Source organism: Leptosomus discolor, chromosome 7 (genome assembly GCF_034619465.1).
Source record: "Leptosomus discolor isolate bLepDis1 chromosome 7, bLepDis1.hap2, whole genome shotgun sequence".
In the NCBI taxonomy this organism is placed as follows: domain Eukaryota; kingdom Metazoa; phylum Chordata; class Aves; order Leptosomiformes; family Leptosomidae; genus Leptosomus; species Leptosomus discolor.
In genome coordinates, this window is record NC_141397.1 from 64,933,087 (window position 1) to 64,958,957 (window position 25,871).

General features: G+C 43.7%; 1 protein-coding gene across 5 annotated transcripts in view; it reads left to right on the forward strand.

Annotated features, from left to right (window-relative positions):
• Positions 1–25,871, forward strand: part of PLCH1 (phospholipase C eta 1) — a 67,627-nt gene that overhangs the window by 24,910 nt on the left and 16,846 nt on the right. For all 5 annotated transcript variants that reach the window (XM_086467760.1, XM_086467758.1, XM_086467762.1 and 2 more), the window contains 9 exons: positions 833–1,076; positions 3,430–3,559; positions 6,377–6,547; positions 12,915–13,008; positions 15,647–15,850; positions 17,409–17,529; positions 18,044–18,215; positions 21,091–21,198; positions 22,913–23,074. In XM_086467760.1, coding sequence (XP_086323886.1) covers positions 833–1,076; positions 3,430–3,559; positions 6,377–6,547; positions 12,915–13,008; positions 15,647–15,850; positions 17,409–17,529; positions 18,044–18,215; positions 21,091–21,198; positions 22,913–23,074 — 1,406 coding nt within the window. The remainder of the gene's footprint in view (positions 1–832; positions 1,077–3,429; positions 3,560–6,376; positions 6,548–12,914; positions 13,009–15,646; positions 15,851–17,408; positions 17,530–18,043; positions 18,216–21,090; positions 21,199–22,912; positions 23,075–25,871) is intronic.

Consider the following 25,871-nt stretch of genomic DNA (forward strand, 5'->3'; position numbering starts at 1 on the left):
GAAAGGAAGGGGAGTGTAGCTCAGCCAGATGTCACCATTTTCCATAGGTTTATACGAATTATGAGCAAACAGAAGAGGGACTTGGTAACAAACTATGCTGAACTGTTCAATGTATATGTCACAAATTTTAATACGGAACCTAGAAAAGTTTAGATTGAGGTTTCTTAATCTTAACTGTGATCATTTTCTTGAGGTATTATGTGTTGAAGTTATTGTGTAGCATTATTTCTCATTGAAACTGTTCCTGCTGCACTGTTTTAAACTGGAAATTCAAATTAGTGGTTTAAGGAATAGAATAAGGACTAGAAATTCACAGAACTGTCACAGAGGCTTGAGATTAAAAACAAGAAGTTGGGAAGGCTACAGATAGTGACAGTTGATGTTTTTGGGCCAGTGTGTGGTGGCTAAGAGCTGCTGAACAGCATAGCTGTTGGGTGCCGTGTTATCCTGGTGTAGAAAGCACGGCTGTGGTGGGAGCAATCCCTTTGGAGCTACGCAGTGTTTCACTGACTGATGGAAGACACTCGGTATCTGTCTCCTTGTGCTCCCCTTTGAGTAGCCTGCGGCCCTCTGGCGTAGCAGGCAGCCCTGCGGGAGCTTTGCCGTAACCTGCCTGTACCTGCCCTGGCCGGCCTTCCAGGCAGCTGGAAGGTGCACGTGGCACGGCCAAAGCAAGGATAAACCTGGAAATCAAGAGGCACTTTTGGATGTGAAGATGTAATATTAAAAAACCTTTAATAACCCTTAGCCCGGATAATTCAGAATCGCTAAAAGCAGAAAGAGGCTGGGTGGATATCCCAAGCATGTCCGTTTGGTTGCCTTTCCCCCACAGTTGTCATCGATTCCATTTACAAAGTCACGGAAGGCCGGCAGTCTGAAATCTTCCACCGCCATGCGGAGGGGAACTTTGACCCGAGCTGTTGCTTTACCATTTACCATGGCAACCACATGGAGTCACTGGATCTGATCACATCTAACCCAGAGGAAGCTCGCACCTGGATCACGGGACTGAAGTATTTGATGGCTGGAATAAGTGATGAGGACTCGCTCGCTAAGCGACAGAGAACACATGATCAGTATCCTTTTATGAGCCTGATTCCTCCAGATTCTGATTCAGTATTTCTGGCTTTCCCAGCATAGGGTGTCCTTTTGCCTCCCGTTAAGTGACCCTAAACCTTGCCATTGGTTTCAGGGAAACCTGAGTAACGGGTTTGACGTGGACGCTTAGCTGATGTTTTATTGCACACCCGTGCCTTAGGGTCTGCCTTAAACTGCATTGAAGTCAGGGGGTAGTCCTGCATTTTGTTAGTGAAATTCTTATTGAAGGGCTGAAGCAGTCATTTCTAGTTATCTCAATAAATACTAACCCCAGGAGGATTTCTGGATTTCTGTCATCTTCTATTTGCCCAACTGTGCTTTTATTCTGCTGCAGCAAATTGCAGCATCCATTAGAAGATTCTGTTTCAAGATACTACTAATTGAAAACTTGAATTTGTTAGCCTCTGCACAGGTGAAACCCTAACATTTCTGGGAGTCTTTCAGTAAACTGACTAGTAACTCCTGGCCATCCCTGTTTCTCTTGGTCGATGTAAGTCAGATATCTGTGTGTGCTTCGCTGCCTCTGTTGATTGTCAGGAGCACAAATCTTTAAAGCTCTTTAAATGTTTGTTGTAGCATAACAACCAAAATTAACTTCTTGTAAAGATCATGTTCATTGAATATTTTTTTAATGTGCTTTCTTTCACAACAGTGCTGACTAGTATGTTAAACACAAAGAACACTCGTCCCCCTAAACCAAAATAAACAAACCAAAACCATCTTGACTAAAATTGTTACCTGTCTCTTCTGCGACACAGAAATCCACAGTGGTCGTTTGTAAATACCCCGCCTGGAGAATATACTTACTTCAGGTATTTTTAATTTGTGTTTTCTATGTTTAATTCTGATGGAAGATAAGCACAGATCCATTTGGGGGATATGTTGCATGCTCTGTTGCACACATACTCAGCTTGCTATATTTATCCACGACTTTTCTGAGCTGCACATATCTGCTGTATGTTCTCTACTGGTGAAACATCGCTTCAAGTCCTGTTTGTGTTATCAAATGTGGCAGCTGGGAGACTGCAGACAAAATGACCCTGTACCAGTTCCAGCTAGTGTAAGAACTTAGCAAGAGCTGCAAAGGGATATATGTGCAAAGAGGGGGTGAAAGGTGCTGCTTACAAACTGGAGACGTTCAAGCAGGGTGAAGGGAGAAGTGGAAGAAGATATCGGAGCAAGCCCAGCAATATTTGGCAACTTGGAGTATGTTCTTGGAGGAGAAGCTAGTAGCAGAAATGAGAGTGCAAAGGAGCTGCTGTTGTGAACCTAGATGGGAATAATTGTCATAAACCAGTACCCATTTTAAGCATTTGAATGACACTGTAGCAAGGGCAGGGGGGAAAAAACCCTGGTTCAGTGTTGCCTCAAAGCCATGTAAACCTGCAGAATGTCCCAAAAAAGGTTCTGTTAGAGGTGAGCCATATGCTGTGTGAAGAACCACCTCTTGTTTTTGGAATTTGACAGCTGCTGGCCTTATTTGATGCCATTTTGTCCTTGTGAGGGGAGAAACAGCGAATATATGAGCAATATCCATTTTCACTGTGTGACTTCTATGGAGATGTTGCTGCCCTGTGGAAGGTGTGGCACAAAGTGAGGCCAGAGGTATCAGAGAGAAAGTGGTGGACAAAGAAGTTGTCCAGAGATGGCAGAGTTACAAATATTCAGATGAAAGAAAGAACTGTGTGGCAGTCTTGGAGGAGAGAGCATGGGAAAACCAGGAGTGGTTAATTTTTAATGCGGTTCTTATGGAAACCACAAGCTGATAATAAGGTACTTGGGCTGATTTCAGAGTCTTCCTTCTTCCATCCTCTTGCACTACATTAGTGTCATCCCTGATAGAGGTGGCTAGTGAGCTTGATTCCTCTGAGCCGAGTCATGAAACCAGTAGCCCTCAGATATAACGGTCTTAGTTGCACTAGGTAGGAGGTACAATAGCAAATTGTACCACAAGGCATACAGTAGTAGAAATGCTTTGCTTTGGCGTCAGCCTGGGGAGAACCATGTAGATAGCACCAGATCTTGACTTTATTTCACAGTGTACCCCAATAACTCTAATGCAGGCTGTGGGAAGTCTTAATTCAAATGTTTTACCCAGAGGCGCTCACTTGAAGAAGACATATTTGTGAAGGCTGGATTGAATAATGCTCAGTTCTTCTCCCTGGAAGGTGTTAAAGTCCGCTGCTAAGGAGGGTTATCCCCCTTCCCAGAAGAGCTGGGGTGGAGTCTTGTTCTCCTGAGTTCAAGCCTTGTCACTTACCTGCCCAAGTGCTCTGCCTCCCTTCTCTGCGGGAAATCACCCTCTCGTACCTTTCCTTGACCTGTTTGTAGCTGGGTCAAACAGACCTTTGAGGAGGCTGACAAGAATGGAGATGGCCTGCTGAATATTGAAGAGATCCACCAGCTGATGCATAAACTCAATGTTAACCTGCCCCGCCGGAAGGTCCGGCAGATGTTTCAGGTTGGTGGCCCCTAACACGCAGCGTTGTTGTGGTAAGGTTGTGCCGGTTATGGCCTATTTCTGAACAGACCCAGAGTAGGATCTGCAAGTTGGGACTTGAAACTGTCCTTTCCAGTACCTCACAGGCTTTTTCCAGGTCTTTGTACACAAAGATGCAGCAGAACATCGTTTTAATGACATGAACCACATGGAAGGCAATTTATTAATATTACTTTTTTAGATGCGTTATTGTTTTCATCTCTGTGAATGGAATTGTTCTATGCTGGCATTGATGGACAATGAAGTTACTCTGTTTCTATTGTAATTTTTTTCATTTCTTTATGGAAAATTATTTAATAGAAACTAGCTTTATGAAGGTAATTCGTTTTTTTAACAACTTCCTCTTACTTAGCCAGAATCTATTTTTTACTTCTGTTGTCTGAAAACAGTTACCATTTTCCACCAGCCCTAGTGGTGGTAGAACTTTACTGCAGGAAAGGAAAGATAAGCCAAGGACATAATGGAGAGCAAAATAAAATTTTCTTAACTCTTCAAAAACAGTACCAGCCAAAAGCTGGTTTGCTATAAAACATGGGAAAGTTGAAGAATCTTCTATGGTCAAAAGTGCTTTTTTTGTCTGGCATAAAATCCACATTAGAGATACATCTGCAGAGTATCAAGCTACTCCCCAAAGACCTGAGAACTGTGGAAACCAGTGGGGTTGTGTGGAGGAGATGAATTTGGGTTTTACTTGTTCCCACAAATTATAAATGTCATTTAAGATACGTATTAGTTAGGAAATTATTTTAAATCCTCTTCAACACCAGTTAGCTGGGAATTACTTTCTTCTCAGCTTAGTTGCTGTGATCTGAGTTTATAGCTCAAATGACAGTAGCACGAACAAGGTGTAATGAAATGCAGCTCCAAGAGATCCTTGGGGTTTGCTGCTATTGTGGACTGCTGCAGGAGAGGCAGAGAGTTCTGAGGCTGTGCACTGAGAGGGGAAAAAAACGTAGTTCTGACTGCACTTTTAAACTGTCTAGGAACAAAGTAGGGCACTCTAGCAACCACCAGCCTTTGTATAATCAGAGGCAACTTCTGGTTAAAAATAAGCTGCTTTACTTATTTTTATTTTGCTGCAGTTGCTGCCAGCCTATACCTGAGTTTGTGTCCTAGACCTCACAGGCATGGTTAAAGTTATTGCGGTTGGATATAAAAGGAGTGTTGAAGGTTTGTTTGCTGTTAGTCATTCAGGGCTCGATCTGGAGGCCTTGCCCCACAAGTGGTGCTTTGTGCCAGCAGTCCTACGGGCTTCCAAGACTTAATGCAGGATAAAGGGAGTCGCAAAGGAACTTTGGGACAAATCCTCACCCCTATATCCAGCTGCTCTGCACTGTTCTTGCGCTTGATCAGTGCAGTTTGTGGGACTGGGCGTTACAACTTCGGACACGGCACAAACAGCCCCCAGCCTGGAGGAGCACCTGTGGCTACGCGGGGTGGGCAGGATGGTGAAGCCGTGCAGGTCCTGCGTCCGGGCACAGAGGATGGGGCTGCTGCTTTGGTTGTGTGTATGTACTGGGAGTCACTGGTGTAAAGATGGGCTCCTGTTCTAAGACATGCTTCGAAGTGGAGTGTTTTATGTGAAGGGGAAGTAAAACTGGATCCCTGGAAAGCAAAGCAGGCCAGAGAGGTGTTTGTTGCATCTGCTGTTAGACTAGCTTCTCTCCTAGAGAAGTGAGGTTGGACAGCAACTGCAAGAGCCTTCTTGAGAAGGAAGAGGTGATAGCAGGGTGAGGATGCCCTCCATCTGGAGAAGAACCTGTATTTGGTATATGACTGTAGAGACAAACCAACAGGTTCAAAGCCACGTCTGTTAAATGGACTTTGCACAGAAGTTCTGACCTGAATAGAAGGGAGCACAATCTGTAACAGAATGTGACTTGGGAATGGCAAGGGGTTTGTAACTGCAGTGAAAGAAACATCACATACAGCTGCGAACAGAGGACATTGTTCATGGGAACAATAGTACACTTCTAAATACTTATTTCAGTTTGTCTCCATTGTCAGCCTGCAGCCTCAAACGTAGCAAGTGGTGGAGCTTCCCTGAAGTTCATTTTTCGTGGAGACCTACATAATGTTTGACAGCAGTTCTCCAGAATATATTCTTTGTTTTGAAAATCCAAAGCAATCCTCTTAGGCAGATGTTCACAGTAAAAACCTTGTATTAACATGCGTTAAGTACTGTTTTCTTCTCTTCCTACCTCCGAGGATAAACAAAAACTGCCATCAAGACTGGGGCTATGGAGCATGTGTTTTGGTGTGGAGTCTTATTGCTGCTGCAGACTTGTCCCCTCTACAGAGTGCAGACAGGGTGCTGAGGGTGTTGCAGCCTGAATTAACGTACATTCGAGACTCTGATATTGTCCTGAATGTTTTAAAATGTCAGACTTTGTTGTTAGGGGAAGCCACGGGGTGAAATTACTATGTTCCTTGCTATGTTTTAATCTAGGATAACTGCAGGGCATGCAGGAGAGTAACAGAGATCAGAATAAAGCCCAGGGTGAGCCTCTTTACACAGGAAGCATTCAAAGCTAAAGATGGAATTGAGACTTTCATAGGGAGCCTGTGGCTTTAGTGTAGTAACTGTTTTCATCAAAAAATGCGATAGATGATAATATAATCTTGCACTTATTTTAGCCTACTAGGATTTGAGTCTGAGCAGAATCTTGCGGACTAGAATTTATTAAATTTCTGTTTGTGTACATAAGTCCTGTCCTGCTTTCTTCCCTGCATTCACCTGTGTTTAGCATGCTTTACCTGAGTGTCTTTACCTCTTAGGAAGCAGACACAGATGAGAACCAAGGAACCTTAAATTTTGAAGAATTTTCAGTGTTTTACAAGATGATGTCCTTGCGTCGAGATCTCTACTTATTGCTCCTAAGCTACAGTGACAAGAAGGATCACCTCACGGTTGAAGAGCTTGCTCAGTTTCTGAAGGTGGAACAAAAGGTACGGAATACTGTGCACCATATATATGTACGTATAAATGCATTCAGGTATAGGGAGAGAATTTTATGGGAAAGTTTAGCTTGTAGCAGGGGGTAGAGAACAGATGTTGTTACGAAGAAATCTAAAGGCTTTATTGTTGTTCAAATACTTCTAGAAAGAGTTTGAACTTTATCGGACTCTGGTAGAAGAAAGGTCAGTGTAGGGCAACATGGTTAGTGTCCGTTTGTTTGTAATGGTGTTCAGGTAACATGCACACTTCTTAGTTACAGCTCATTACCGTGTGTCTCAGCATGGTTGCTTTCCCTTGCATAGCTTGTCTGGGCTGTTTATTGGTCTTGTGGGGGGATGCTTATATTTCCAGGAGATGCATTTCATGAATAAAGATCTTGGCAGATATACTCTAAATTAGGATGATATGTGATATGTTGTAAAGCTAGAAACACATGGCAAGAAGAGCAAACGATTTTGATTATCCTCAAATGGTTTGCCTGTGCATGGCTTAATGAGGTAACATGTTTAGATGGATCTTTGTGTTCACAGATCCTTACCTGTAAGCACAGCTGAATCCTACAATGCTGTTATACATCCCAGGAGTTCCCAAGTATCAGTAATAGTAGTGATCATAAAGACTGCTGCTTTTGTTGTTAAGATGGCGGTTCAAGCGTTGGCCTCTTAAATGTGGCCTAAACATTAAATTTTAAGGGAAGATTACATTTTTGTGATATAACACAAGGGCTAATATTGCACCAACCCGGCCAAGGGCATTCCCCACAAATGCGTGGGACTTGCGCAAAGAAAATGTCACGTCTGGAGCCTGTTTTTCTATCTGAAGCTCCTCAGAGAGAAGCAACTGAGAGGTGAGGTTCAGGGAACCACAGGAACGGGCACACTGGTAAGGAATTTAAAAACTAAAAAAAGAAAGGAATGAAAAGAAGCATAAATAACTTGAAACAAAGTTGGGTCAACATCAGAGATTTTCCCCCAACGTGCTTATGAGCAAACTTGCTGAACAAAAAAAATCTCTGGCCATTCCTATATGTGTTGCTCCAGTGGAGATTTTCATGCCCATCTTTAAAGAGACTGGATGACTACAGAAATCAGCTGTAGAATCCATGGAGAGAGCTTGTACACTGGACAGGGAGGACCATGGAAGGAACTTTGCGATCTCTAGGGCTCTTGTTTGCTTCTGGCAGTTGGTCCTGGGTTGTTTGCTCACCCCATGGATCCTTGTTCCAAAACAACCTCCTGAGAGTAAATCCCAACATCCCCACCTACTTCAGCTTCCTGGGCATGGACGCTGGGGTTTGCCCGCAGTCGTTGGATAATCTCCTGTGCCTGTGCTGTTCTGGGATCCTGCCTGCGATGACTGCTTTTCCTGAGTTACCCCTAGCGTAAACTGTGACAGTCTGTGCTGGTTTGTTGCTGAATTTCCCCCTGTTGGCCACTGTGGCAATTCCCTGGCATATATGGCTCCACGGCTCTGGAAACATGGAGCACTATCACGTCGCCGATCTCGCTGTGGTAGCCTCAACACGCAGATCCCTCCAAGCAATCTGGTCCTGGCAGTTCTGCTAATTACAACGTTAAAGCACAAAGTGTTTTTATCTTTTCCCCTTTACGCTCTTGCCTTAAGTTTTGGGGTTTTGGGTGGTGGTGTTTTTTTTTTTTTTGAGCTCACTGCTTTTTCCTTTGTTTCCTCTTTAATCACTGCCTTCTATTTGGGTGCCCTTCAGTGGAGCCCCCTTGACAGCAGCAGCAGCAAGGTTGACATTGATGAGAAAGCAAAGAAATGCTCCAGGGAGGACATGTTCATGGAGATGCTGAAGTGCCCAGGAACAGTGAAGAGCAGTGGTACGAGAGGGCACTCAGGGACCTGGAGCAGGAAGAAAAACACATGAAAGAGGTAGAAGAGCTGTCTTTGTGGGTGCACAAGGACATAATGAAACTACTGATGCAGCAGAACAAACAAGTTGACTGTCAAGTCTGGCATACTGTATCCTCTTCTGGGTCTCCACACCACTCAAGATGCTGAATGAGGACAGGGCTGTCTGCTATAAATGATCTGGTCAACCTTATTCCAAAACCAAACAATGAAAAGAGCAAAAGCATGATGTCCTGTAGATGAACCTCTTGTCACCGTAGTTTAGAAGCACCTTGCACTTTCTTTGCCTCTTCCCACTTCTCGGTATTAACAGTGTTAGAGCAGATTTACCCTTTAATATTTTCAGACCACAGACGTGATGATAATGTCCTCGGGTAAGGCAAGATTCCCTTCAAACGCTGATAGTGGTTCAAGTCATAATGCAGCTCTCAAGTGCCTTCAACCAAACAGTTTTTTGCTCTTGTCTGGCTGCTTGGAAATCTGTGGACAGTCTGTCCAACTCCATCTGCTACTCTTTTGGCAAGACTTTTAAAGATTCTGCAGCTTGATGATAGAATAAAAAGAGTTTGGGTTTTTTGTTACCTTGCTAAGCTGGGTCTTTTTTTTTGAGAGAGCTTCCTGTTGCTTTCACCCCAGAGCTTGTGAAACAGATTCTTTCCACTTAGATGCAGTTAAACTCAGCTCGTTCCTATTGAAATTGCAATTCTGTGGCTTCAAACGTCAGAAAAGCAGAAAGTAGGCTGGTTTTCTGGAGTGACTTTTGGTCCTGCAGTCCTCTTAGCACAAGTGGCTGTGTGGGAGGAACATCCCTGGATGCCCAGTCATGTCTGCATGCCCAAGTGTTGTCCCTTTGGGAGTGCCCTTTCTTAATAAACCGGTATCATTGTCTGAGTTGGTCCTCCCCAGAAACTCCTGCTATGTGGCAGATTGTTGCCACAGCAGGATCACCAGGCTCTTTTGACTGACAGAGCTTGTCTCATACTTGTCTTTGGGTAGTGGGGTTTGGGCGCAATAGGGTCTGCAAACACCGTCTTCCCTGTTAAAGAGCAGCTTTGCAGTTGCTAGCCATTCTGGACCTGCGTTGTCGAGTGGATGGCCTCGTTCTGCCCCAGTTTCGGAGCCCCATAGCGATGCTGCCCTGTGTCTGGGGCGGGTCAGCCAGCCTGTGGCTGTTGTCTGGTTGCTCTCTGCCCTTCCTTCCTCCTTTCTATTCCAGCCACATCACATCAAGTGCTTTTTAACTCTCGTGCTGATGGTTTCGTGCAGTGACAAGGCTGCTTTGGTGTTACAGACCTGAAATGTTTAGCTTTGGTTTCCTGAGGGTGAGGTTTCCCGTGTGCCTGCTTGCCACCTGCTGCCTTACCATGGATCAGTTTCTTGGCGATACAGTTTTCATCTGTCCTGAGAAAAAGCACAGCCTGCTGGGACCTTGCCTACAGCAGCGTTCTTTGCGGGCTCCAGGGAAGCGCTGCATATTGTGTGATGCACCCTGTCATACTCCCGAGCGACAGGAACCAGATGGAGATGTTGATGCCACATCATCATCTTGGTACCAAAGTAGGACCTTCTGTGGCTAAAGGGCTGCTGCTGTATGCAGCCCAAATGAAGCTGGTGGCGAAAGTTAATGCCCCTGCTTGTTTTCATTAAACTGAAGAGGTAGTAATTTTATAACAATTACACCCTTGGAACACGCGCATATAAGTATGTAAATATTTTCCTTAATTATTCCATATGGGCTAGTGCATTTTGAGTTAAGCCTGCTTGAGAGAGTCAGTTTACTCTCATTGCTTGTCTACACTAATTATGCAGTGTCACGGGAATAACTAGGGATGTGGTGAGCAGTGAAAATGTGACAAGAGGTGGTAAGAAGTGGGGATTAAGTACACTTTTGGAAAATGAATGTTTTGAAACAACTATTCCTGCTCTCTTGGAAGAAGTTTTAAAGGGATGTAATGAGACCGTCTCTGTTGGCACGCTGATGGGTTGGCCTCCTGTCTAGGAACACCCGTTATTAGCGTTGCACTTTTCTAATGTCTCCTTCCTTTTTTTTCTAACTTCTCTTCTACTTTACATTCCTTTCTCTTATTTCCTTTCCCATGAGAATGGGAAGTGACAATGATTCCCATTTGTAGCTCGTGGGCCTTGGACAGACGAGGGCTCTCCCATTACGTGGCATCGCAGTGCTCTGCAGCTTCGGGTGGCATTAGATTTTTGGCAATAGGTTTGTCTGACCTGCTACTGAAATGAGACTGGTGAAATCAAAAGTGATTTCCCTCTTCTTTCTCATACTTCTGTGCTGAAGATTGGGGATAATGTTGCTTTTTTGTAGGATTCTGTTTTTAGGAAAAATAATTGATAGCTCATTTACTTAAAACCCAAGGTCTTATTGGCTATTCAAAGGCTGACACTCTTTTATAGAACATACCTGCATCAAAATTAAGGCTTTTAACCAGAATTATAAAAAAGTAGCCATGCATCCAAGAGATTTTGGAAGCTCCACTATTGACCATCTTCAATAATCTGTGTATCTAAATATTCCATCGTCAACAATGATCATCACTGTTTGATGTTATTTTTAGCAGAATACTTTAAAACTTAACGCAAACAGATTTGAACGAGTAGCCGAAGTCGTCGTATCTTAAGCTACAGTTAAAAAGCACAAATCGGTGAACTTTTCCCTGGCAGATGCAGCTTTGGACTAGATTAGACGTTTGGGTTCCTAGAGCACACAAGTACCCTGCCACTCAGCTGTCAGGGAGCCGTGTGGGATAATGAAAAAGTTAATTCTAGCCAGCTTGTGCTGGAGAAGGGCCTGCTATGAATAGTGTTTGCAATCAAACAGCAACATCTACTTGAGCTAGGATAATCGGTTATTTTTTCTACTGAATTGTTTTCTTTCCTATTATCCTGCATAATTCCTGCAGGCGTCTCGTGGTTGTTGGCTTAGCTAGGAGATATAAATAAAATGTTTGGAGAACGAGATGGGCTGAGCCATGCTTCCCCTGTGCAAGAGGAAAAACAGAGGGAAGGGTGAAGGGGAGAAAGGCTGGAAAATACCTCCAAGTTTTTCAGCTTGAGTCGCCACCTGAGTTGAACTGCTCGCTTGCCGTCTGTTACTATACTTCTGATGTTGACAGGTCTAGTTTTTCCCCTCCTCTGGTAACTTTTGATACTTGGGCTGTAGCCTTTTAGGTGTGACAAGATGTGGTCAGTCGTGGTCCCCACATTTCTTAGGAGGAACTCAGCACTTGGCAGGACCAGGCCCTGAGAGAAGCCCAGATCACGAGCGGCAGCCTACTCCTAGATTTCCGTGTGGCCGAGCGCTGGTGCTGGGAATACTGAGCTTGGAGACGGTGGAAAGCACAAATTCATTGAAGGCTACAGACAGAGCGGAGTAAATGGAATTGGTTTTGCCACCTGAAAGGGAAGTCCGTTAGCAAGAGAACAGGTCACAGAGGGACCGTTTTCAGGTTTAAACAAGAACGTTGTGTAATCTGCCTGATGGCTAACCTCGCTCCTGCCTTGGCCTGCAGCAGGCGTGCTAGCTGGTGACACGCTCTCTAAGAGGGGGCTGCGTGGTCCCTTGCTTCCAGACTGTTCCCCATGTCAGGGCGTTTGAGCTGACTTTGGCAAAGGTGCAGAGTACAAACAGTAAACGGAATAAGCTGCCAAAGGTTCTAGTGTCATCATGGTCATCCTGTGGTATTATTAGTGGAGGAAATGAAATACACCCAGTCGTAGTTCTCACTGTGATTCTCTACAACTTAACGGTGTGGGTGTGAGAAAAGATGAGGTGAATGATGGAAGCTACTTCTTTCCTTTAATTTTAAAGGCAGTATAAGTGTATGGTGATACTCTGGCCCCACTAGTCAGTTAGAACTTCAGTTGTGGGCTAGCTAAAGCTGATGACAAAACTCTTTATTTGTTTCAAAGAACTACTGTTTTTCATTTCAGAATCTAATTATTTGTCTTATAGCCTGTATATTAGAGTGAACTGTCTTGGAAGTAATGAAATCACAGAAGTGGAAGCTGCATGAAAATTAAATCAAACCCGGTGCCAAATCTTTTTGCATGCTTAAATAGATTACATTAAAGAATATAAATTCGTAGTTCTCACTTCAGCAGTATTGCCCAGTACGACTACTACTAAGTGTGCTTAAACAGCTAATTTTAATCTTTAAGCTAAAATGACACAGCTTTGGTGTGATTACTACCTCTCACTCCTGTTCTAAGGTAACTAAGGTAACTCCCCTTTACCTTTCTTCTCAAAGGTAAGAGCCGTGAGGCTTGTGCAGCACTGACAAAAATCAAACCAAACCCCTGAAGTCGGTTTCCAGTAGTTACTGACTGTCCTGTTCTTATTTGACTGAACTTGATGTTTGATCACAAGGCTTTCCAGCTGGACCCAGAAGCCCAAAGCAGATTTTGGCATGCTGGTGACACGGTATTAAAAATAAGTGCACTAACACTGTTGTTTTTGTGCAGATGAATAATGTGACGCCAGAATATTGTCTTGACATCGTACAGAAGTTTGAAGTATCAGAAGAAAACAAGAAGCAAAATGTTCTTGGGATTGAAGGTAAAGCTTTTGATTTTGAAGTTAGTTTTGTCTTGATGTACCATAGTGGGATAGAAAAGCTTTAACAGTGTTTTGGTGTAGCTTACAATATTTGACTCCGATGGAAAGTTACATCGGAGATCAGCAGTCGGTAGCATAGGTGCATTGTTGTGAGACATGGGAGGAACCAGAGTGCGTGGGGTGAGTTGGCAGCTGGTGTTACACAGCGGTACGTCACAGCCATCATACAGTAACATGGATGCCTTGGGCCTGCGTGAATTTATTGCTAAATTTGTAAAACACAACATAAAACATTCTATACTGTGTATTTTGTACTACAGCCTGTTCTAACTGAAGTCATAAAAGCTTTTCTTCTGCTCTGTCTGTAGATCTGGAACAGCTCCTGTGCAATCCATTGATTTATGCTTATGTGAAATAAAATATAGATAGTTGCATTTTCTTTGGGTCTTAGTAACTTATTCACTTTGTTTGCTAAAGCAATTGTAAGCAGTATATGTATTCAGAATCCAACTTAGTATTAAATCAAAGTCTGAATTGGAATGAAATAGATAAAATGCCATGGTGTGTTAATTTGACCAGAAGAGCTGTAATGAAGCAGCATAATTTACGTGGTGATTTGGGGGGGGGGAAGGAACAATCTTCTTCCACATGGTACTTAAATCCTGGGTATGGCCTCCCAGATCTTAAACAGCTTCCAGTGTGACCCAGGGCACTGCACTTAAACTGAAATAAGGAAAGCAAAATGGCACTAAAAAAACGTATTTCTGAAAGCACTTCTGTTGCTCTTAACCTTACTGCTGCTGCTTTTATGTTTGAGTTGCTTTCAGGGCTGGTGCTGTTGGCAGTATCCTTTTGAAATATTTTACATTTCTCATTCTCAAAGGAGGTATTTTTTTAAACTTTTTCTGTTCAACGCTGGTCTGATTTACAGGGATGTAAGCGAAGTACCATCTTCTCAGATAAACTTGCAGCGTAGAGAAAACTGTCGACTGGAGTGAGGTTGGCTAGGTTAGGGAACTGGCTAGCGTGGGCCCTCGCGCTCTGTGTGCAGCGCAGCCCTTCAGGTGCCTGCTGCCTTGTCTGCGCAGTTTCTTCCATCAGGGTAGTGCTTATTTACGGCAAGAGTGGCGCTGGGGCAGAGCCTAAGTGTCAGCAACACACTCGGGGGGGAAAAAAGCGTTTGCTTCCTCATCAGGATGTCAGTTTGTCTGCCGCTTCTGTCCTGTGACCTGTATAAATCGTCAGATCTTTCTTAACTTTGGTAGGAGTGTGTCTTTTGATTTGTTCTTGGCGCTGTTGCTACCTTCTGAAGATTACTTCTCAACTTGGGACCCATGGGGCATCAACAGCAGCGTGAAGTCCTGGCAGATCTTCAGGCCTCATGTGCTCTGCTGCCCAGTGTTTGAGGGATTTCCTCTGCTGCTTCTCGTTTACAAGCTGTTACACTTGCGATGGAGCAGAGCGGGGTAGCTCTTACCCGTTACCATCGCAGGGGTGCATTGAGGGAAACACGGTGCCCGTGTCAAATCCTCTGTGTCCTGCTGAACGTGAGGCTGAGGTTCCCTCCCTTCCACCGCCCCAGCTGTGTCACCACCTCCAAGGCACAATTCAGCATCCCAGGAAATGCAGGCTGCGGCCGCCTAAGCATTTGACCCAATTTCTCAGCAATACCGATGCTTTCACAAGAATCAAGAGGGCGTAGGGGATGCCAGTTTGAGGGGGGGGGAGGAGGAAAGGACGGGTTTTATAACAGTAATGGCTCATGGTTTAGCTGCATGCTGTCTGTTTGCGGTAACATCTAAATGAAGAGATCATTTTTACCTCACTGAATAATTGTGAGGGAGGGTATTTTCTTCCACCAGTTCTAACGGAATCAATAACACCTTCTGCTGTCCCGCTTGTTAGCGGAGTGGTTTCGTCTGAACTGCAGAAGGCAGTTGGAGCACACTCGTCTTCGTCTGTGCGTTGGATCTGGTGTGGGCAGGTTCTCTGGGTATTCAGAGAATTTTCACATGTACTTTTTTTGTCATCTGCCCCTTTTGAGGGTCTGAATGAAACATCTGATCTGAAAATAGGTTGGACTATGGCTGTATTGATCTGTGGGGTTTTGCTGTCTTCTCATACAGCTATTAGTCATTACTTTTATGCTTTTCTTAGAAACCTGCTTTCTTTTTTTTGCTGTTGGTTGTTTATTAATTTCTGAAGAGGCTTAGCTCAGTGTCACGTTTTGCAAATATTTGTTCAGGTTCGGTTTTTTTGGGCAGTCATAAATGTGTCTTTCCAGGTTGTATTTGCTTTTCTGGTTCAAAGCTGTTTGAAAATTGTCTGGGGGCAAGGGTTGGATCTTGGGAATGTATCCTTCTGAAAGGTGTCAGAACTTCCATAGGCTTCATAAAGAAATACCTGTGTGTGCACCAGCCTCTTCAGTGTGCAAAGAACCAGGCAAGGCACTGACGGCAGTTAATATGCTGAAAACACGGGGTCCGGGAAGGTTAATCCCTGCTACATGATTCAGGGGTTTTGGAGACATGAGTTATCCCTGACAAGCATAAACAGAAAAAACAAATGTTAGAGGGCAAACCATTTGCTGGGTGGTACACGCTGCGTCCGTGCCAAAACTGTTTCTCTTTGTTCAAAGGTTTCACCAACTTCATGCGCAGTCCTGCCTGCGATGTGTTTAACCCGCTGCATTGCGAAGTGCATCAGGATATGGATCAGCCCCTTTGTAACTACTTCATTGCTTCATCTCACAATACATACCTGACAGGAGACCAGCTGCTGTCCCAGTCCAGAGCGGAGATGTATGCCCGGGTGCTGCAAGATGGTTGTCGATGTGTTGAAGGTATATTTTTAGGGTACCTTGCTGGTTGTCAGAAACGTGATGGATATTTCTTTCAAACATAAAGCCCGGAGCAAACTCAGAACATCAATGCTTCACTGTCTGATTAACTTCAGCCGGAAACTCCTGTCTTCTAGCGGTGTAAACGGAGTTTTCCTATTGGGAATGGCCACCTCAGGCAAACATCAGAGGCACCACCGCTGTTTTCTCCTGCCTGCCTTTCTCAGTCAGTGCAAGCTGACCGTTGTCCCGCATTGGTGTGAAGCACTTTTTTGTTGTGCAGCCCCCAGTAAGGCAATGGGCAGGCATCTGCTCGGGGCCCTGCAGTTCCAGCAGAGCAGCCCCGGTTGTTCCGCTCTGCGGTTCCCCCGTGCTGGAGATGACTGCTTCACAGGGGTGCTTCCTACTCCGCGTGGCTCTGAATGAGCTGAGCCAGCACAGACCTTTTTCGGAATGGGCAGGTGGGTGTTTGCATCTGCAGTTCCTCCTGCAGATGCAAAGGGAAGATGAAAAGGGCCTGGAGGAGGAGGACGGGTGAGCCAATAATGCCTTCTGTCAGCACAGCTGTGTGTCTCATTTCTGTCACCATCTTAGAGCTGAGAAACCGGGTTTTGGTCTGCCCCAACAGAGAGGTAGGATGCCCTTTCATTGGCTGGATGCTGGTGGAAGAAAACAAGGTGCTGTTAGTCTGACAGCCTGGAGATCGCATCGGATTCTTGTTCGAGTTGTGCATGATTTAAATAATAACAAAACATGAGTCTCTTCCTTTTCAAGATTCTGGCTAGGATAAAGTCTTTTGACGAATTTAAACTCAATATTAATTTTTTAAGACTAGTACAGCAAAACTCATCTCTGCAAAAAAATTGTTAATCGGAATTTAAAAATTAATTCGAGAAAGTGAATCTGGGAAAACCGGGTGATCTATCACTGTGCTTTCTGTTCTGTAGAGAAGTTCACTAGAACACACAGTAGCATCTTGTATTGCTTAACCTCAGAGCTGTTGTAGATACTGTACAGTTTAGGTAATAGCTCTGAAGCTTTCTCTTTGTGAAGTTTTTAACTTCCTGTAGAGGCAACAGTAATGACAAGTTTGGTGTAAATCCAGGGTAGTTTGTTAGGAAAAGTATTACTGTCCTAGTCCATTCTACACGTGGTGGATTTGATGCTACTCTTACTATAGTCAGTTATAAAACTGCTAGATTAATCGGGAGTGGAAAAAGCCTAAACTGGTTTTAAATAGTTTGTCTTCAGAAGCAGAAGCTGCTTTCCCAAGAGGCAGCTGTAAACGTTATTTGACCTGTTACACCTTTGTGATTTTATATAGGAGCAAAAAAGCTCAGTTTAATATAAGGGGAAAAAACGCAGTTTTAGGTTCCAGATTTCTCGTTTGATATAAGAAAAGACTGCCTTCACTCGTTTGGTAGGTCCTAATAGATGGCATGAAACTTGTTGACACCTGCATGGTTGAGCAGTGTACATGAGTTCTGCTGGCAAGCACGATCAGCAGAAATGTGTAAGATCGTGGGCATCTCTTACTGTATAGCTTTTTTTGTCTTAATAGTGGATTGCTGGGATGGTCCAGATGGAGAGCCGGTAGTGCACCACGGCTATACTCTTACTTCTAAAATACTCTTCCGTGATGTGGCAGAAACTATCAATAAATACGCCTTCATCAAAAACGAGTAAGTATAGACTCAGTTTTGAAGCTACGCCCGTCTGTGTTGTGTAGTTAATCCCATGTCAATCCCAACAATCAACATCAGAAAGCATGTATATGCCTTTAAACACACTGACATTGAGAAATTATACAGTGAGTGCTGTTCCCCTGTTTGTTGCCCGTGCCATTTGTCGTTCAGCTGCATGAGCTGTTTCCATCAATCAAGTTAGAAAGTTCGACCTAAGTTAGAAAGACCTTTCATGCATTGTGAACTCAGTAATATTTTGAACAGTCTGAGACTGAATATCTACAGATGATTTTGGTCCTTTATTTGAACAGAACTTCCCACTCACACCTGCAGGAAAATTCTACTTAAAAATCAATACCGTAACATTCTCTGCCTAAGGAAAATATTTCAGTAGGAAAATTGAAAAGCTGTCTCGTACATAGCATGAGGAAATACTGAGATGTGGGGTAAGGTGTGCAGGTCTTCTCTATTAACACACAGTTATGACAATGTCTGGGGGTTCTGTTTCTAGGTTTCCAGTGATACTGTCTATTGAAAACCATTGCAGCATTCAACAGCAAAAGAAGATCGCTCAGTACTTGAAGGAGATATTTGGTGACAAACTGGACTTGTCATCTGTAGTCACTGGAGATTCCAGGCAGCTTCCTAGCCCTCAGAATTTGAAAGGGAAAATCCTAGTGAAGGTAACTTACCACTGGCAGCGTGTTCAAAATGCAACAACAGTCAGCATGTGATATTTATTGTAGATTTTCTTTGGCTTTGGAGAACTAGTTCAGCAGTGCCGTGTGGCACAGCACCCATGCACTAAGCGAGTGAAAATTCTGAGACATTGAAACAGAGTTTACCTCGGACTCGGCGAGTGTCCCAGAGTACTTCTGTAAGCATTTCAACAGGGAGGTGATACCAACAGTACTGGAAAAAAAATTCTTTCTATTTCTTAAGTATCTTATCTGCGAGACTTAAAGTCTGAGGTGCTTATTTTTAAACCTTAGCACCGAGTCAGGAGAGCAGAAAAATGATATAAAATGCGTTATTATGAATAGAAGGAACTGAGACACAGTTACTGGGACCTGATATTTTCTCTTTTGAAATTTCTCTAATTGGTCATTAGTGGATCTTGTTCTGTATGGTTCATATCCCTATAGCATCTAAACATTACCCTGCAGTCTCTGCTCGGACAAAGTATTTTGGAGTAATATAAAAGTGTCTGAAAACTTTTTGCATTTTCTTGCATTTCCCCCTCACCCCGCTATGAGCAGCAGTTCATGAAATGAAACTCTTTTCACGGTTCGTCAGCTGTGTTTATGAGAGAAGAGCACTTCAGAAGGTGGCTGTAAGGAGCAGCGAGGGAGGAGGCGCTGGAGCACTGAAGTTAGTGTTGTATGCAAGATTAATTGCCTGGGCCTCTCAGTACAAACCGATTTCCTCTGAAAGGAATTTCAGAGACCAAGGTGGATGTAATAAGAAAGAAACGCAAGGCAGACCTTTGAGAGGATGATTAATAGAGTTGTGGCTTATTAGATTGTCTAATTTACTTGGACACATGGGGGCAATTACTTTGCTGTGAGCTCTCAAGATACTATTTTTGACCCCTCCTCTGTATCAAGCTGGCTACAGGGATTCACAGTGTTGGTCTGATGTTCGTTTGAACGTATTGTATAGGACAGGGCTGGCTCTGAATTAGAAAACCTTTCAGTGCTCAGCTGTGATTTTGAATTTCACTGAATTAGTTCTCTTGTAGCTAATGAGCTATGCAAGCATGTAGAGTTGGCGTTCTGGGGAGTCAAACAAAACAGTGTGTAATGTCAGTCATGCAGCAAACCCCAGCAAACCTGGCTTGAAATACTATGTCAGTGCACAAAAGGCAAGAGAGGTTTGGTCCTGCGCTGTTCTGACAGGGACGTTGGAGCTGGTCTGCCCAGCCCATCTGAGTTTGTAACTTTAGTTTGATTCTTCAGCGAACGGCGCTGAAACCCTGCGAGTGGTTGCAGGCTGATGTGAAGCTGAGCTAACGTTTTCGGAATGAGGAACGCTATTTTAAGCATCACAGTCTCTTTTCACAAAGCCCTCTCTCCCTTCTCCTGCTCAATTTAAGCAGCCCTGTTGGAAAAGATAAAATCATATTTAGGAATCAGCATCGTGTTGAAGTAAGCCAGTTTCTCATCTCTTTGTTATTATTTTTGCGCTGTTTTATACATTTTCCTTTGAAAGGCAGTATTGATGCATTTGCCAAACAATTTGAAGTCATAGTGTAGTTTTCATCTTCCTAGTGTATATAAAAAGTAATTCTAATAGTATCATGGGTTTAAGCCAGTACAAAGGCACCAGTGTGAAGTGGATTTGACCCGTTCCTTAGCAGGGTGGTATTATTAATTTCAAAATGCAGTCTATAAATCAATTCTCTTCATTTCTGCAGAAATCTGAGTGTAATTCTTGTCTACCTCTGTCACTGAAGCAGGTGGACTGCGAACATTTCTGCAGTTGGTGAGGACGACGCACACAGAAGTAGTAACACAAGTTTAATAGGTGATTTATGAAATAGCAGATGGTAAAGCAAGAGGCAGTGGCCACGGATTGCAGCTTGGGAGGTGCAGGCTGGATGGCAGAAGCAGCTTTTTCAGCTAGAGTGGTGCAGCGTGGAAAGGGGCTGCCCAGAAGGCTGCGGGAGTCCCCACCCTTGGCAGTTAAGAGTTGGCTAAGCAAAGCTCATCGAGAGCTGGTGGTGATCCTCCTGTAGTGGGAGGTTGGACCAGAGACCTTCAGAGGTCCCATAGCCAACATCTCCAAGGTTCCGTGGCTGGGCTGCTCTAGAAGTGATCATAAGGCAGAATTAGATGAAAGCTCTAAAAAGGGTAATGAATCTGTCGGAGCCTCTTTTCTTTATTTTCTTTTTAACCAGAAGTAGCCAATAACCACTCTAATCAGATGTTGGAAACTAGGCATGGAATTAAAGTAGATCCTTTCTAATATAGGGATATGACATTCACAGTACTAGATTAGCCACTAATTTTGGGTTGCTGACTCTGCTCTTGCAGGAGCATGCCATGTCAAAATAGGCTTTGCTGTTTCCTTAATGTTGATGCCTGCTTGCAGTGAGTTCTTTTGTGCCTGCGTTTTCCATTCTGATGAAAAGCCTATAACAGACTCTCAGCTTCTGATTTTGAGAGTTTTATTTCAAATAGACAACAGTCTGCTTGCTAAGGGTAAGCCTGAAATATCTGAGAGTCAACTCAAATCTTTTGGACACTTGCTGGATTGCTCCAGAGATAGGGGTTGGTGTGTTTTCATTTGGTTGGTTTTTTGTTTTTTGTTTTTTGGTTTTTTTTTGAAAGAGCTTGCAAAGATTTTTCAGTAACAAACTGCTTCATAAATACTTAAATTATCAGCTGTGGTAATCTGGGTCCTTGAAGCAGTTTGCACAAGACTCCCTGAAAACAAATTCTAAGCTCTGGTCACAGTTTACATAAGGAATGTTTGAGAAATGGGCTATTTCGGTCTTTGCCCTAAATAACACTGAGCACGTGTGCATTTATTGTGAATATTTTTTCCTCATTTTAGGGTAAAAAATTGCCCTACAGTCTTGGAGCAGATGCTGAGGAAGGAGAAGTTTCAGATGAGGACAGCGCTGATGAAATTGAAGATGACTGCAAATTAAAGCCCTGCTACGTATGTGCATATACACAGTTCCCAGCACTGCTGCTTCTCTACGTTTCTTGCATGCGTACTCCATCATCCCACTTACAGTTGTTAGCGGATTAGAGTTTTTAACTTTGATTTCTAGGACAGGTCCTTAAGATACAGAAGTTACGTAATTCCACATTTTAGATACGGAATGTCATTGTTCAGAAACGGGCACTTTGTCTTTTAAATCATCAGGAGAACAGATTTATATACTTCAGGTACGCTGGGCTGAGAACACTGGTGGCAGCACTACAAGCGCTCTAGGCTTGTTTTTCAGATACAGATGTGTAGTGCTCAAAGGGGTGGAATCGCTACACAAGTGCTAGATGAAAATCATGAACTGGTTCAGAGGAAGTATGTGTTTATGCTGGTTCTTCCCCCCTACCCTCATGCTGCTAAAATGCTAGTGTCAGCAGCATCTTTTGAGGGCATTTACGTACAACCACACAGAAGGGCTGATTTGACAAGCCCTCCGCCCCTTAGATAGACAAACCCTCTTTGTGCTACTGGACAGAATCATGATTAATTCATTTTTTAATTATTTACAGGTTAGATTGCACTTGGTTGTCATTTAACCCATGTGTTCCACAGGACAGTCTCATACAGAAGTACAGCCTTGCAGTAAATGCTTGAAGCATAGGACAGAATCAGCTTGCTCAACGGCTCAGAATGTTGTAATTCTGTTATTAACTGCAAAATCAGGAATATTTGGTATTAATTTATGGGGAAGCTTGAAGACTCCCAGTCCCATAAATCTTTAGGAATATGATTATTTTTTAAGTATGGGTACAAACTTCTGCACGTTTAAGTCCAGGGAAAAAATATGTATTACACAATCATAACTAATTGTGCGTGTAGTACGATGAGGTAAGGTTGCTCAGCCAGTCTGAAACCAATGCAATGCCTCATTCGTTGTCACGTGCTGCTCAACAGGAGGAGTCTGAGAGATCCACGTGTACTTCACTGACGTGGCTTGAGCGCTCCCGGTGAGATGGCGCCTTCTTGAACAGAAACACCCAAGACAGAATCTGGCAATCCTTAAAGCCAATGCAAAGCACAGTATGTCTTTTGGGCCTAGAAATGGAACGTGTCACAACAGTTGCTTTCCTCTCCTGTCTCAGGAGAGGTCCTGCACGCCATGGCCAGGGAATGCTAGGTGCACACCGCTCCGTAGGATCCGTTTTTGGTTTAAGCGCCTTATGCACAAGACTGGTTTGTGCCTGTACAGTCCAGGTGACTGTTATTAACAGTAATCGCTTCCTCTTCCTTACCATTTGGAGCAGGGATCTCATGAGGCTTAGGTTGTCTGATATTTTGGAGAAGTAAGTGCATGAGCTGAGAATTCATGCCGTCTTCCGAAAGAGAAGGTCAGATTGCGACAGGTTTGAAACAGAGATCTAACGCCAGGGCCAGGTGCTGGGGCGAACTACGTGGTGGACTGCTTTGGCGAGGCAGTGTAAGCTGTGTCAGGAGGACTAAAGAGCAAAAGGAAAATGGAAACGGCAGTAAAAGCCATCAACAGAAAAGACAAAGTCAGGCAGGATTAGGCAAGAAGCTTTTTCTTTCTCTGCACGGAGAAAGGAAATCTTGGGAGCGCTGTGTGGCCTGAAGCGTGCGTAATGCTCCCTCAGGCTGTCCCAGAAGTGGTGGACATAAAAATCTACTTTAACTGCGTTCTTTTTTTTTTTATGTCTTTCAGAGTAATGGTGCTACTGAGCACCAGGTGGAATCTTTTATAAGAACGAAACTGGAATCTCTGATAAAAGAATCCCAAATCAGGGACAAGGAAGATCCCGACAGCTTCACTGTGAGAGCCCTGCTGAAGGCAACTCATGAGGGTTTAAATGTGAACCTGAAGCAGGTATCTGGGGTTTTCCACTTTGCATGTGCTGTTGAATATTAGACAGTGCAGTGTGCATTGCACTTTTCAGACCAGAAAGCTGATTACTGGTGAACACTGAGAGTTTGTTTTATCCAAAATGAAAACTTGGACCTGTTTCAGGAAGATATCTAAGGAGAGAAATGGAGTGGTCCAGTGTGAAGATTATGTTGTTTCAATGTGTTCTAATCTGGTTTACTCCTTGTAAGACTTGGAAGCGAGTAAATCAGTAAGTACCAATATTGCAAGTGTGTGTTTGCAATTTGGTTTGTGTCTAAGTCATTGGGGAAAGATCCTTTTTATGTTGCCTTAGGCATTTCAAGACTGGCTGTGGTAACTGAAAGCTTTGTCTGCCTGTAATGCTGACGGCTGTTTTGTACAGCCCTAAAACACAGGATTGTGCTTTTACTGCCTCAAGCAAGGTTCTGTTTTTCTCATTACTTTTTTCGGGCTGTCTTAGATCAGGAATAATATGTTTATTTTTCCTTTTGACGTCAAACTATCTTTGTAAAACAGTAAAATGTATCTGTGTTCAGTTTTGGGCACCTCAATACAAGAAAGACATGGAGAGAGTGCAGAGAAGGGCAACAAAGCTGGTGAAGGGCCTAGAGAATGAGTCTTATGAAGAGCAGCTGAGGACACTGGGGCTATTTAGCCTTAAGAAAAGGAGGCTGAGAGCAGACCTTAATGCTCTCTACAGCTGCCTGAGAGGACATTGTAGAGAGGTGGGTGCTGGTCTCTTCTCACAGGTAATTAATGATAGAACAAGAGGGAACGGACTCAAGCTGCACTGGGGTAGGTTTAGGCTAGACAGCAGGACAAATTTTTTCACTGGAAGGGTTGTTCATTGGAATAGGCTGCCCAGGGAGGTGGTTGAGTCACCATCCCTTAAGGTGTTGAAAGGTCGTTTAGATGGGGTGCTTGGAGATAATGATGTAGGGGTGCGCTTGGCAGAGGAGGGCTGATGGTTGGACTCGATGATCTCAAAGGCCTTTTCCAACCTGAATGATTCTATGGATTTTGAGTACCTCGGGACACAGTACCTTGAATCCACGGCTACCATGCTTTCACCTCGCCTGGATGCAAACTCTGGTTATGGTAAATGCAGAGCGAATTGTTCTGCGGGGGATGTGCCTACTCTGTAGCCAAGCCTTAAAGGTCAAGTACATGTAGCTCTGCTTTCTGCACGTCTTCCCACTCTGTAGGGGTCATGTAGTTGTTGTCAATCTTCCTCCAAGGCCAGACCTATGAGACTTTTGCCTGAAGCCAGGCTTGGCTACAGAAACCATACTTGGCCTGTGCTGATGCTTGAGACATCCGTGTTGTGGCGGGAAGAGGCTGTAAGAAGGCAAAGGACGAAGCCACCTGACCCGACAGAGAGGGGTTATTTTCTGTGGCTTTGCAGCGTGAGAACAGGGTCAGCTCACCGGTTCCCTTTGGCCTTTGTGAGGTCAGAAAAGCGGGATCTCAGAGAGTGTTAGTAAATGTGATCAGATATGAGACATTTCAATGTTATTTTGTGTTAGAATAATTATATTTGGTCTGTTCTCTGGTATCAGGAAAACTAATTGCACCTAGATAGCGTTTGAGGGAGTAGGGAGTTTTGTTTAAAGAATGCAAATTTGTGTAAGGTGTTGGTGTTGGACGTGGTGCCTGAGATTACCCGTTACATGTCATTGATGTGACCAGAATACTGAAAATACAGTAATGCAAGTGCGTTATTCAGACATCTGTCAGGTAACAATATTAAGTGATAGAATTTTCTAATTGACTTATTTTAAATTATTAAGGGGCATTTAGAGGTCCCTTCCCTTGCTGCAACAGTCCTGTGTGAAGACTGATTGTATGTGCCTGTTGTTTTCAAGGGTCTCAAAGCAATACAGAGCTGAACAATTAGCAATAGTAGGTTAAAACAACTGGAAGATTAATTTACAGCAACTGTTGACCTAGATGGGAGAGAGCTAAATGGTTAAACGATGTGATGGTTTGGTAGTTCTGTAATTCATTAGCTAGCTTGCTTTGATGGTGTTTGTAAAGCTCTTTTCTAGTAGTTACTGTGTAATTGGTGTACCAGAGAGGGATCTTTTGGGAAATTTTTCTACTTTTTTGCTGGTCAAATCTCATTTTTCCTGTACTTCGTTACTGACGTGCCTTTCATTTTCCCCAAGACTTGCCATTATTTAAAAACCCCACGAAACCAAAAGCATTCACAATGCACGTTTCCGTAGTAATCTCCAGTAATTATCAAGTGGGATTTTGTGGGGGGTGAGGGAGGAAGGCAGTGTGTGTGGTGCTGTCAGTCAGGCCTGGTGCTACTTTGGATTTGCTCTTGAAACTGTCAGCTGTCAGTCTTGAGGGAGAAAAGTGCTTCGTCTGCTAAGGTTTCCTTCTGCATTTTACAGAGACTTTCAGCCTGAGCTGGGAACAAATCTGTGAACGTAGATACAGAGGTTATTGACTGTCTTGGACCTGAAGAAAACATCTAAGCCCTTATCATTATAGCCAGAAGTGAATTCCAGCTCAGCCCTGACCAGGGAATAACTGGAGTTCATAGGACTTGCTGAAACACTGGGGGAAACATTCTTCAGCACCGTTAGGTCTTTGTTTTGTGCTTCAGAAGTTGAAGGGTTGTGCTTTTCTGACAGAAAAAGCGAGATGCTGCCAGGGATTATCAAACTCAGGTCTAAGAGCATGGCTATAAAGGTGAAACTCAGACTTCAGGCTGCCTGTGAAAAGTCCCCATTTACCTGTTAGGAGATCATCTTCATGCACGCCCCCT